The sequence below is a fragment of the Grampus griseus genome (genome assembly GCF_964374135.1).
Source record: "Grampus griseus genome assembly, chromosome: 3".
NCBI lineage: Eukaryota > Metazoa > Chordata > Mammalia > Artiodactyla > Delphinidae > Grampus > Grampus griseus.
Window position 1 is genome coordinate 120,427,675 of NC_139019.1, and position 12,558 is coordinate 120,440,232.

The 12,558-nt window shown below is 41.6% G+C and overlaps 1 protein-coding gene across 1 annotated transcript in view; it reads left to right on the plus strand.

Annotated features, from left to right (window-relative positions):
* Window positions 1-9,162, plus strand: part of KCTD16 (potassium channel tetramerization domain containing 16) — a gene marked incomplete at its 5' end in the record, with an annotated part of 265,955 nt that extends 256,793 nt beyond the window's left edge. Inside the window, one exon of the mRNA XM_082652309.1 lies at window positions 7,310-9,162. Coding sequence (XP_082508435.1) covers window positions 7,310-7,764 — 455 coding nt within the window. The 3' untranslated portion in view covers window positions 7,765-9,162. The remainder of the gene's footprint in view (window positions 1-7,309) is intronic.
* Window positions 9,163-12,558: the final 3,396 nt, after the last annotated feature.

The following is a 12,558-nucleotide window of genomic DNA, read 5'->3' on the forward strand; positions in this document are numbered from 1 at the left end:
AAAGGAAAAGAAGGGTGGTTTTACTGAAAAAGGGGGACATGCAAACCCTGTAATAATTTCATATACATTTCATTCTAAGAGATAAAACACTCTGAGATATTCATTGAGAGGAGTTGTAGCAGAACTTATTATTTGGGGGACTTGTTCAAGTTTATGAAAATTGGTGAAGAAAAATATAAAAGCAAGTCCCAAGACTGGGTGGGAAGAGAGATCAGATGGGCCACAGAACTCCCTATGAAATAGGCAAATAAGGACTTTGGGGACAGGAGTAATTCAGTATGATCTTAGCTGAAAAATGCTGAGAATTAAAAGGAGGAAATACAGTAAAGAGGAGGAAAGTAAGAGAAGGACAAAAGGCCCTGGAGAATGTGAAATAAATGTGTCATCAAGGAGCACTTGAAAGAGCAAGGCAGTAGACCAGAAAGTTAAAGTTCAGGATTACAGCCTTATACACGTGATCGCATTGCTTTATTTAGAGAGACACCTCACAGGTGAAAAGCCTGAGCTAGGAGGGTGTCTGAGCATCACCAAAGTGGAAAATTATGTGACTAGAGACCATAGTTGAGTGGTTAAGAACGTTCATTTTTACTGAAGTTGTATAATGCCTTTGGGAATTTTTGGATATTAATAAGTAATTATGAGTGATGATCAATTAGAAAATCTGTATATACAGTTATTCAGTTCTGGATGGATTTTGCCGTTATCTCTGTTGATCAGCATGTTTTATGTTTTTGCCACATGCATATAAATGTCCAGTGATATGCCTAAATGTTTTCCGTTTTGCAGGTCAGTTTTCTCTATCTTTTTTTTTTTCTTTTGGTGGAAGGTTTACTGCCTCTCACAAACACTGTAAACCAAAAATTACTTTCTGTACACATCATCCATTTCCTCTCCCGTTCATTTTCATGCAGATATTTCCTGCTGCCCTGATAGCCTAGTGTTTATGTACCCTGGAGTGTGCATTAGAATTCAGAAGAGGACAAACCCAGGCTTTAACACAGGAAAACGGACATTAAACAAACCTAGAAACACATCCATAGTTACACATTGTGGTGGTGTGATAGAAACAGGTTGGAAGTTAGGACTGGCTTAAATTGGGTTGGGGGATGAATAGGTAAGGTGCTCTGAGAAAGGGATGGACAAAAAAGTGCTGAACAGATGGAAGTCAGAAGAATAAGCTGCTGGTAGAGGGATGATCAGATGCAAAACACTTAAGGTAAAAGAAAGGGCAGCTGGGCAGAAACGGAACTGAGATGATTTTTATATTTATTTATTTATTATTATTTTTTTTTTTGGCTGTGTTGGGTCTTCGTTTCTGTGCGAGGGCTTTCTCCAGTTGCGGCGAGCGGGGGCCACTCTTCATCGTGGTGCGCAGGCCTCTCACTATCGCGGACTCTATTCTTGCGGCTTGCGGAGCAGAGGCTCCAGACACGCAGGCTCAGTAGTTGTGGCTCATGGGCCCAGTTGCTCCGCAGCATGTGCGATCCTTCCAGACCAGGGCTCAAACCCGTGTCCCCTGCATCAGCAGGCAGACTCTCAACCACTGCACCACCAGGGAAGCCCGAGATGGTGGTTCTTACTTCCGTTCCCTAACTCCTCCATTTGCAGTCATGGTCCAGCAGGTCGAGAGCTGTGTCTTTCTTTTCTGTTGCATCCCTGGCGGGGTCTGTGTGCTGTTATTAAGCTGTTGTCTCTCGGCTTCAAACCCACCCCTCTCTACTGTGCTGTCTGACGCTGAGGCTGGGATTCAGCTAACCACCCTCTTCATTGGCCAAGCTGGCTTCCTGTTAGATTCTGTCTGTAGGGGGCGCTAGAGGAAGACCGTAATAACAGGGGGAGAAGAAGGACTCCTTATTTGCTTCCTGCTCTCATCAGAATCAACTCAGCTTTTATTTACCCCAGAAGCAGTTGGTTCCACTTCTCTTTTTTTTTTTTTTTTTTTTTTTTCTGTAATCCCCAGAGCCAGTCTCCTTCAGAGATACCAGGACCAGCAGTCATGGTGCCCTCCTCACATGCCTGGGTCTCACCTCCCATAGGATGCCTTTTGCCAGCATCTAGGTTCTAGTAACCCCCTCTCTTTTATTTGTCTCCCCAGCCCTAAGGGTGGTATCTGCCTCTAGCAGTCACTATCTTTGACTCCTCCAACATCTGTTTAACCAATTCCTTATATTAAATTCTCCCTGTTCAGATAACAGGTGGAACGTCTGTTTTCCTGACTGGCCCTGGCAGATGCATGGGTGGTTTAACTGTCTGCTGTTGCCCAAACTTGCCATGTCTTAATGAGGATCCCCAGCTGGGTCCCTTCAAGGCCAAATGTCCCTGAGTGGAAAAGGTCAACCACAAGCAAGAAATGATGATTGTCAAGCTGGAAGATGTATTTTTCTCAGATGCTTGCACGGTCTGCCTATTCCCAACCTCCACTATGCAATATCTTTTCCAAGGTTAGCAGAATTATACAAGCATCAATTTGGGCATTATTGCCTTTTCATCTGGGACACCGAGAAAGTGTTTCAGCAGCCTTGATAAATTAAATCTGACCACCTAGCTCCCAGACTGGCAGGTTCCTACATCATTGACAGAGAAGACAGGGGAAAGCAGTTTTCCCAGTTGTTGCTGTAAATGATGTGCATTGTGTTCACAACCATTATTAGCAGGTGGAGAATTTGAAGTGTGGGTAGATTGCAGAACTGCCTCTTTTAAAAATGCATAAGCACTTTGTGAGTTTTCTAAGTCGTGCTTCCCTCAGTCCGGTTTGAATTTTTCATAGGGGAGAAAGATTCTGTTGTCTTTCCTCTTTTATTCCTTCTTTGTCAGTACGGACTTAGGGCTACAGTGGAAAGGGAGCGAGTGTAATCATATAATTTTCTTGACTGGTCCTCAATTTTTCCAAGTTGTAAAATGTTGGAAGATTCAGTGTTTAAGGACTTGAGGCTATTGAGTTTCCTGCCCCTTACCATTTAATCCAAACTACAAATTTCCCTGGGCTCTGGGTTTAAATTTATCTGATGCGTCCTAAAGTAAATTTTTATCCTGGAAGACTCATCCATTTGTGAAATTCTAAGCACTGCACTTTGAAGGAACCTTCCTTCCAAAATGATCCCCTGGTCATATACTATGTTCCTCTCCAGTCCCAAATAGAGTCAGACATTATGAATTGCTCGGTGTACATTTTCCTGACGAGTCCAATTATAGCATCAGTGTTCTTCCCAACATGATGCTCCAGCCAGACCTAAGAATTGGTTTTATGGCGTGTTAGTGGAAACCTAATCATCATATCTAACAAGCTCCTGATCTTTTTCGTTTATGTAGATCAGTGTCTGGCTTCTGGTAGAACAAATGTGGAACGTGTACACTGATTGAAATGCGTATTGGATGCCACAAACCGTGAAACATCTTTACCTTCATTAACTATCTCATTTAATTTTCCTGAAACCCTTATGAGGAAGATACTATTACTAGCCTTATTTTTCAGATGAGGAAACTGAGGCTCAGAGAGGTAAAGTAATTGATCCAAGCTGACATATTTCAGGGCCTGACTCTGGAGCCTGACATCTGTCTGCTACATTATCAACTTGATATAATTCAACGCATGTGTCTGGCTCATTCATTTAATCGTCAAACATTTATCAAACCTCTATTATGTGCCAGGCAGCAAAAAAGAAATCCAGCAAATTCAGCAATGGTTTATTTAAAAATAAGGAAGAGCTATTAGGCTCTTTGACCAGCAACTAGTTAATACACCCCTCGAAAGGCAGTGGAGGTTTTGCTTTTTTAATATCAATAAATCAGACTTTTCTGGCAATGAAATGGCTTTCTCCCTCTATCTGACTAATCAATTGTAACCTATTTTCCCCTCAAATGGAGAGATTTATTCCAGCCAGCGTTGAAACCTCAGCAAATTGAGAGCAAAAGTATGTTGCAACCTGAAGTACCGAAGTATTTAGGAGATCATATTTTGCTGTAATTGGGCGGATTCTAGAATACCTAGAGTTACAGAACATACCTTTCATAGATGTATTTACACTTTCCGGAACAGGTGAGTACATGTCCGTGGGACTGCAAGGGCGAAAGGGTTTTCTGTGTTCTGGTTTGTAACCTCTGTCTTCTGTGGTTAAATTCTCGGGAAGGGGGTGATCCGCCAGACAGTGCTACCAAAAAAGAAACAGCGTGGTTCTCTTCTCACGTTTGATTATTTTTCAAATTTCATAATGACTCTTCACGAAGCACCTCCAGCTAGACTGTGTTAATCCCATATTCTTCCTTGATTTCAACCTAAGACGTAGACTTCAGAAGCCATCTTATGAATTATCTTTCCAAAATAGTAAAACATTCAGATGTGCTCATTAAATATTGAAACGTGGTAGTATGACAAGCTCCACTAAAATTAATTTGTTTCATTTCCCTTCAATAGTGATAGGGCCTAGAATAAGTGGAAAGTAATACTTCTGTTTGCCTAGAAGCTGGTGGATCCCAGCTGACATTTAAATCCGTGATCATCCTGGCAGTCCAGGGAGGAAATAATGCATCTGTGCCAGGTTCTTGGCTTGGACGGATCTTGGAGGGCTGCGTGCGGTTTTCCACATGAATACACAGGACTCCCTCGCATGATGGTGTTTGCGTTGTTAAAATGCCTTTTAGAAAAGCCTCAAGGTTTCCCTCCAAGTCCACTGAATGGAATGACTTTCAGGGGAAGGCAACTGCTGGGCAGAGAAACACAGGCTTGTATTTCGACCGGTACAGCAGGTTTTATGGCCAAAATATTTTGTCGTCTTGTTTTAAGGTAATAGGAGTACTCCAGCACATCTCCTTCTTCTTCTCCTTTCTGTCTTTCTCCTGTTCCCCTTCTTTCTTTTTTTTAAGGCTAAGTTCAATTTCTGAACTTTTCTCAAAAAATAAAAAATAAAACTAGATCAACTCTGGGTTGAGGTGATTACTTTTCCTTGGTCCAATTAGCTGGAGCCATTTTTCCATCGAGTCATATTAGTATAGGGATGGTCAGGTTTTGAGAGGCAGAGGCAAAGTCTGCCTTCTGAAGGAGAAAAAACGTTCACCTCAGAGTCTGGGTTGGCAGACAGAAAGCATTTTCTGTTGCTGCTATTTTCTGTTACCAGCTGGCACGTGTTGAACAGTTTCTCTGTTGCACGGAAGAGATTTGTTTGTAATAGCCTGAGATAACTAGGACATTACTGCTGTGGTGATTCCTTTTAGCTAATGGGATTGTTGCCTTTCGTTTAATGGGTATATAAGTACATGAATACTCAGTCACATTTTAAAAAGTGGTTCAGAAGAGCAGGTATATGTGAGAGAGACTTTTGGAACTGTGCTTTACAGGGACTTTTTTTTTTTACTATCTCAGGGGAAAAATGTATAAATTGCTATAAATATTTAAATCATTTAGCTATGTAGAAGGCAGGCATTGTAAAAGACGGCAGGATATAACTTTCCTAATGGTTTCCATTCTAGGGTTCCTCTACTTTGACCACATTAGAAATGACAATAAAGTGAGATCTTATTATCATGTGACTTATTATTTATGAGTATAAGATATAGTGCAAATCAAAACTAGGTCTCCTTTAAAACGTAGAAACGTACCACATTATCCTTGTCCTCAATATTAGCATTATAAAGGGGATTGATTTCCTTTTTTTTTTTTTTTTGCGGTACACAGGCCTCTCACTGTTGTGGCCTCTCCCGTTGCGGAGCACAGGCTCCGGACGCACAGACTCAGCAGCCATGGCTCACGGGCCCAGCCGCTCCGCGGCATGCAGGATCCTCCCGGACCAGGGCACGAACCTGTGTCCCCTGCACCGGCAGGCAGACTCTCAACCACTGCGCCACCAGGGAAGCCCTGATTTCCCTTTTTTTTATGGCTTAAGTGCAATGAACTATATGAAGTACCCGGTGTATAACATATGATCAGTAAACAATATTAAGTTCATGACTCCAAGAACACTGTGGCTGTTCAAAGGGTGGAAGGCTGGGAGCAGTGACTTATGTTTAGGAAATTGCTTTGTGCCATAATTGTGGATTTCCTAGTTTAGGGAGCCACCAACTGAGTATCTGAAAAGTGGCTCTGCCTCCAAATAGCTCAACGCAATGCTATGAATCAAGACTTAGGGAAATAGGGAGAGAGGAATTCACACTGGCTTAAATATATTGTAGTGGGTCATATAAGTGAAGGCTCATTGACAGGTCTGGCTTCAGGTATGGCTGGATCCAGGTATTTAAATGTTATTATTAGGATAGTATTTTAATGAATTTCTACACTGTGACTTGAGCTATTTTCTGGGAGGACAACAAGGAACATTTCACCTTGTCCACCTCAGGGTGCTCACGGTATAGTAGCTGGGATGCCTAAGGTAGAAAAGAACTATAACAAAATATGCTATGTGCAATAATAGATGCATTTACAAAAGTAGACCATAACTCAGAGGAAAAATGTAACAACTACTTCTGAGGATAGGTAAACAAGGATTCAGAGAAAATTGAAAATCAAAACAATTGAAAATTGTTTTGAAAGAGAAGCAGGAATTTTACAGACAGCCTTGGTTCTAGTATTTGGGAGACCTGTATTCAAATCCCAGCCCTGCCATTTACAGATAGTGCAAACTACAACAAGTTTCTTAAATTCCCAGGGTCTTAGTTTCCTTGATTGGAAACTGGGAGTGGAGCTACTGATTTCTTCGAATTATCATGAGGACCCGGTGAATTGATGCATGCACAGAGCTTACATGGGGGCCAGCACAAAGTAAGCCCTCCCTGACTGGTAGCTGTCATTCCACTCTTCTAGACTCCCCCTATTTACCTGACTGCAATAACATGGGGCATTGGATTAGGGTTTAACATCAGCCACAGTAAAATCAGCTAGCATTTATTGAGCGCTTACTGCATGCCACACATAGCATTAAGAGTTTCACTTGCCTTGTCTAAATCCACCCTACAACTCTTGGAAGTGGGGAAATTATTATCCTCATCTCACAGATAAGGAGACTGAAGCTTTGAGAATTTAAGGGATATGCCAACGTAGCAAGGTTAGTGATGGTATAGCTGAGTAACTTTCTGACTCCAATGCCCATGGGCTGAAGCATTACACTATATTTCTTGTCATGCAGCACGCCATCATTAACTTGCTTCGCTCGATGAGCTTGGCTGCTGGGTACTCCTGTTGCAGCCCATTCCGTGTGCCATCCCATTTCTTCTAAAGACATGGTTGTGGATGCTCGTGTGTGTGTGTGTGTTCACATGCTGTGTTGTTACTCCGCACTGAGCTGCCTGGCATTCATCCCTTGGGTCCTGTGCTTCCTTGCAGGTGAGCCATCTAGGTGGTCATCCTCGCACTGTGATTGCTGCTGCAAGAATGGCAAGGGTGACAAAGAAGGAGAGAGTGGCACCTCTTGCAATGACCTCTCCAGCTCCAGCTGCGACAGCCAGTCTGAGGCCAGCTCTCCCCAGGAGACAGTCATCTGTGGGCCTGTGACGCGCCAGACCAACATCCAGACTCTGGACCGTCCCATCAAGAAGGGCCCCGTCCAACTGATCCAGCAGTCAGAGATGCGACGGAAAAGTGATCTGCTCCGGACTCTGACTTCGGGCTCCAGGGAGTCGAACGTGAGCAGCAAAAAAAAACCTGTTAAGGAAAAGCTCTCAATTGAGGAAGAGCTGGAGAAATGCATCCAGGATTTCCTGAAGATCAAAATCCCAGAGAGGTTCCCTGAGCGAAAACATCCATGGCAATCTGAACTTTTGCGGAAGTATCATCTATAGTGGAGGGCGGGGGAGGTGGGAGAAGAAACAGATCGTGTCACCGTTTTGAAGTAAACCTCCTAAAAGAAATTCATATCTGAAAAGAAAAACAATAACTAACGATACACGTTTGTTAGAATACAGTAGCCCATTGATATACTACTGCCTGTTTACCTAGTTCACCTTAACATGTCAATCCACAGGGTAGATTTCTTTCCAGATGTGGAAGTATAAGAATCTCTCTCTCTTCTTTTTGTTCTTTATTTGTTTGTTAACTGGGTCCCATGTGCTGAGTATCTTACGTATAATGAGAGCCAGCTACATAAGTATAGCTGAGAGGCCTTGGGAATCATTTATCCCAAACTGGGTTTTGCTCTCCTCTTCTACCTCCCTCCTTTGAATGAGAATATGGTAGAGATCTGACCCATTGCCATAGGTCTGAATTTTTAAATTTTCCTTTTCCCTTTTGTTTATGGGGTAAGGGGGGAATGGCAGATTTATATGACTTTTCACTCAAATCGATTATGTGCCAGTTTATATTGACTCCGTATGCATGAGTATTTGTGCAACACAAGCCCAACAAAGTGTGTATATACACACAGTGCACATGAGCCCAGGGCCTGGGCATCCTAAGAGGTGTGCTTCCGCTCCCAGCAGCACCCTCTTAGAGTCCTTCAGACACAGGAGCCTCTGCTCTTATCTTAAAACCCTTCTGGGAAGATTTCCCAACCTCTTGGCAACACTTCCTAACATCAGAGAACCTTCATCATCAACAAATTACCTTCCTTATTTCAAAATTAACACCCTCAGGCTCCATTTTACTGCGTTGCTCTTTCTCTGCACTAGGAGAAGGTGAGAAGAGCTAGTCACATATTCTTTGTGTTTTTTTTTAAAAAAACAAAACATCCCTAATCCGCAAAAATGACTGCACAACGACCCCATGTGCAGCCTTCTCTACCCTGAGCTGAATTACCTTCCTTCTCGCAGTGTTTTCAGAGTCCTTACTGCCCACGTTTTCATCGTGTGGCCTTTTCACGTAATCCACATCAAGTTCTCTGCATTCCCGTGTAGCTGTGGAAGTAAGAAAAACACACAGCACTTGGATGAGCGTCCAGCCTTTTGTTTTAAGAGGAAATTGTATTCCACACCCCTCCTAGTAATGTCTCATAACTTGTTCAAATTGCAGTGCTTCACTGTTACTTCCTTATATCCAGTTTCTTTTTTTTGAAACTGGATCTGGGATTTGGCTGTGTCCATACTAGGATTTGGCTGTCGTTTCTGTGATGTCTGTGAACAACCCAGCTAGATAACTGAAGCTCTGAAATTAAGACTTTGGCTTTCTGAACTGTCTTTCTTGAGTATATCCTTCACCTATATAGACACAGCCAAAAAGGTACTGTTAACAGCCATCCATCCACGTGACTCTGTATTCTATTAACGTACCAATAGTTTTCTCATAGACTTGTGGTAAGTGACGATTAAAGGGCAAGTTTTTACTTTCAGCATTCCTTGTGCATTTCAGTGGGAACTGAAAATATAATTTGTCCATCATTAATTGTGTGCCAAGCACTACTAATTTTTTTTTTTTTTTACTGTGTGTGTGTGTGTGTGTATGTGTATCACAGGTAATAAAGGCAACTGGATGATGTTTGTAGGAGGGAAACATAATGACCAATTGCTCCTTTTTGAAATCTTTCACTGATGCACATTTATCATGTAAGAGGTCTGTCTTGATTCCTGTTACTATTGCCCATTAGTATATGGATATCTTTCTGAATTTTTATTAATTCTTACACCTGGGCAACAGACCCAGCCAATGTTTTCTTGTCCTAATGGTTCGAATGGACTTTACAGTTTTGCTGAAGTGGAAAAGAAAGGTCATTTGGGGAGCTGAGTTGCCAAGAGAATTATAATTATGAGTTTAAGTGGTGTTCTTTTTTGCACTAGTATATTAGCAGACGTTTAATCTTAACTACAACCTAGCTTTGTACAGCCTACCCGTATGTCTTCATTCTTTTCAGTGTTTCTTTATACCACATCAAAATATCATATTAATAATAGAAGATTCTGCAAAGGATCATAGAACTTAATGGGCCAAGAAGTTGAATTTGGTGAAAATATCCCCAAACTCACTTTGGTCAAATGATTCTTATGGTCCTACTGGAAGTTCTGTCAAAGAGTTGGGGGTCTAACTAAAATGGCCAAAGTCCCAACTTTCTTAAATTTCAGACCTGATTGTCATGCCTTCAAGATAGAAACACACTAATAAGAATTAGAAAACTAGTAAGATGACAGTCAACACACTACTCCTACTACATACTTTAAATAGGAAATTAAACACTGCGAAAGAAAATGTTCATGGCATTATTTCTCTGTTCTTTGACCTGTCATGAATTTGTTTCTGTTTAGGCTGTCTTTATACCCACAGTGAACAAAACCAGTGGTGGCAAGTCTGTTTAAAACAACAGTAACATTTTAAATCTGAGTCAGCTCTAGACTGACACTCACACCAAATAGTCCAAGTAGCTGAAACAACAACATGGTGTTCATTTGTGTGGTTGTTGGTGTGGAGATGACAGTAGACCTGATCAGTAAAATGTGCCTCTGCAGAGGCACCGAGTCCATGGACATCTTCAGTCCTAGTTCAGGTGGAGTTCAAGTGAGGTCTGTGTGGCCTGCAACGTTGGAGATGAGTTCTGGGTAAGTGAGTTAGAAGACGAAATGCTGTAGTGGCCCTGCACCATGAATCAGGCCCATTTTCCTGAACTTAAAATAGTTTGAAGAACTTTTAGTTCCTTTCCGGACAGAACAATATATATGGCTCGCTTCTTGAATATTGGTTATGACAAGGGCTGATATGAAGAGACTAGTAGCATCAAATAGGTCAAATGAATAACGAATCATATGTGCAGAGCCCCTACTCAGGTAGCCTCCTAGAAAATTCTGCAATGCTAAAATCCATTGAGCTTGGGGAGGTCATTCTCTATGGTACATGGGTCTTCTGAAGGCAGAACTATATTTAAAATAAAGTCCCCCTACCCACTGTCAAAAAGGGAGTGATCTGTGTTTAGCAGGAAAGGGGGAAGACGGGAAAATAAAACTGTTGGGTCATTGTGGTAGTGTGCTCTCCTTTCCCCTGCTAAGAAAGAAATTGCCCTGAGATATGGCTATAAAACATGAAAGTGAAGTGGTTTCCAAAAGTTGCAGTGATGTTATCCTTTGTAATTGTAGGCACAGTTACCTTCCTGGAAATACATGCATGATGAATTATATTAAAAGGGGAACAATTCACAAACCGTAAGTGTTCCCTTTGTTCTTTACTCCTCCATAGCTATGTCTACCCCCAACCAATTCATTTGCAGGGGTTACATCTATCAAAGGGGAGCTAACAAGGATTTTTTCACTTTTCCATTGGCCTTGTTTGGGGCACCTTTATCCATAGGCACAGACCAGATGTGTATTGTTCATTTGGAGTCCTCTTAGTTCCCACTGTTTGTGCTTCTGGATTACTTTTGCTTCTCTGATTATCCTTTCTGATTCCTTTAGATTTAGATTCCTTTCTGATTATCCTTTGTCTGTGCCAAGCAAAACATGCTCCAGTGAGACAAAGAAAAGGCATATATGGTGTTTTGCAAAATTACTTGACCCCAACTCCCAAAATGGGAAACAAACTTTGATTCTCATATATTTTTCTCTGTTACAGTTTCAAAGTTCCAACTTTGTATTTATAGTGTCTCAATCCAGAACACTTAAGTGCTGGTATTTTCTGCCACGAGCTATCATAACGTGCAACTTGACTTGTCTTGGTCTTCTGAAGGATATTTCCTAGATTTAAAACTCTGTGAGCTTTTAGGAAGAATCGTTTGTCACCTTCACGTGACATGGCAATTTTCAAAGGAAAAATGATGGGAGTTATTTTCTCCCCCATGACTCTGTGGCAGATGAATGTTTTTGCCATCTGCATGCTGGGTTATACGTTTAGCATGGGCCATTTCTCTCTTAATGTCTTGGTACTGTTGGCATCTTGCAATCTTGACGGCCCACTGTTCCAATTTATTTATTTTCTTTTATATTGTCAAAATAACACAAGAGAGAAAGAATCAGAGTGAGCATTCTGTATTCTGAGGTAATATGGAGTTAGATGTCGTTTGAACAGGACTGTACAATGATTAATATCTGCAGAGAAATTAGACCAAATGAAACCTGCTGAAATGGGTTTGATTTATATTACCTTCATCATTCTGATTTTAGAAGAAATGATTATTGCTCTCCTCCCCTGATGAAAGAAAAGAGTGTTTGTTAAACTTTAATAATCACAGCTTTGTGATGCAAGCACAAAGCTTATTTGTTTGGAATGTCTGTGTTTCTCATCTTGCCATATACATTGGAATGGAGATTCTTCCCCTAGTGACCTCCACTGCAGAAGTTTTGGCAGTGTTTCCAATACTCAGCGTGCATAAAATCATTTGCAGCACTTGCGTAAAAATGCAGATTCCTTGACCCTAACCCCAGAAAGTCTGACTCAGAAACTTCAAGCGGGGCCAGGGAATCTGCATTTTGGGCTATCATCCTTAATGGTTTTGATGAGATGGTCTGTGGACCTTCCTTTAAGAAACTCTGCTCTTTAAGGACTCTGCAGAGGTGAACATTTCTCTCACTTCCTAGTGGCGCTTGCTCTCACTTTCTTTCTACTACAAATGAGTCAAAGCATGCATGATTCATTATCTTAAGAAAAAAGACCCAAAGAACATTCTAGGACTAGGGCAGAGCAGATTGCCATAATTCGTTTGCCCTTTCATCTGCCTGTCAATCATA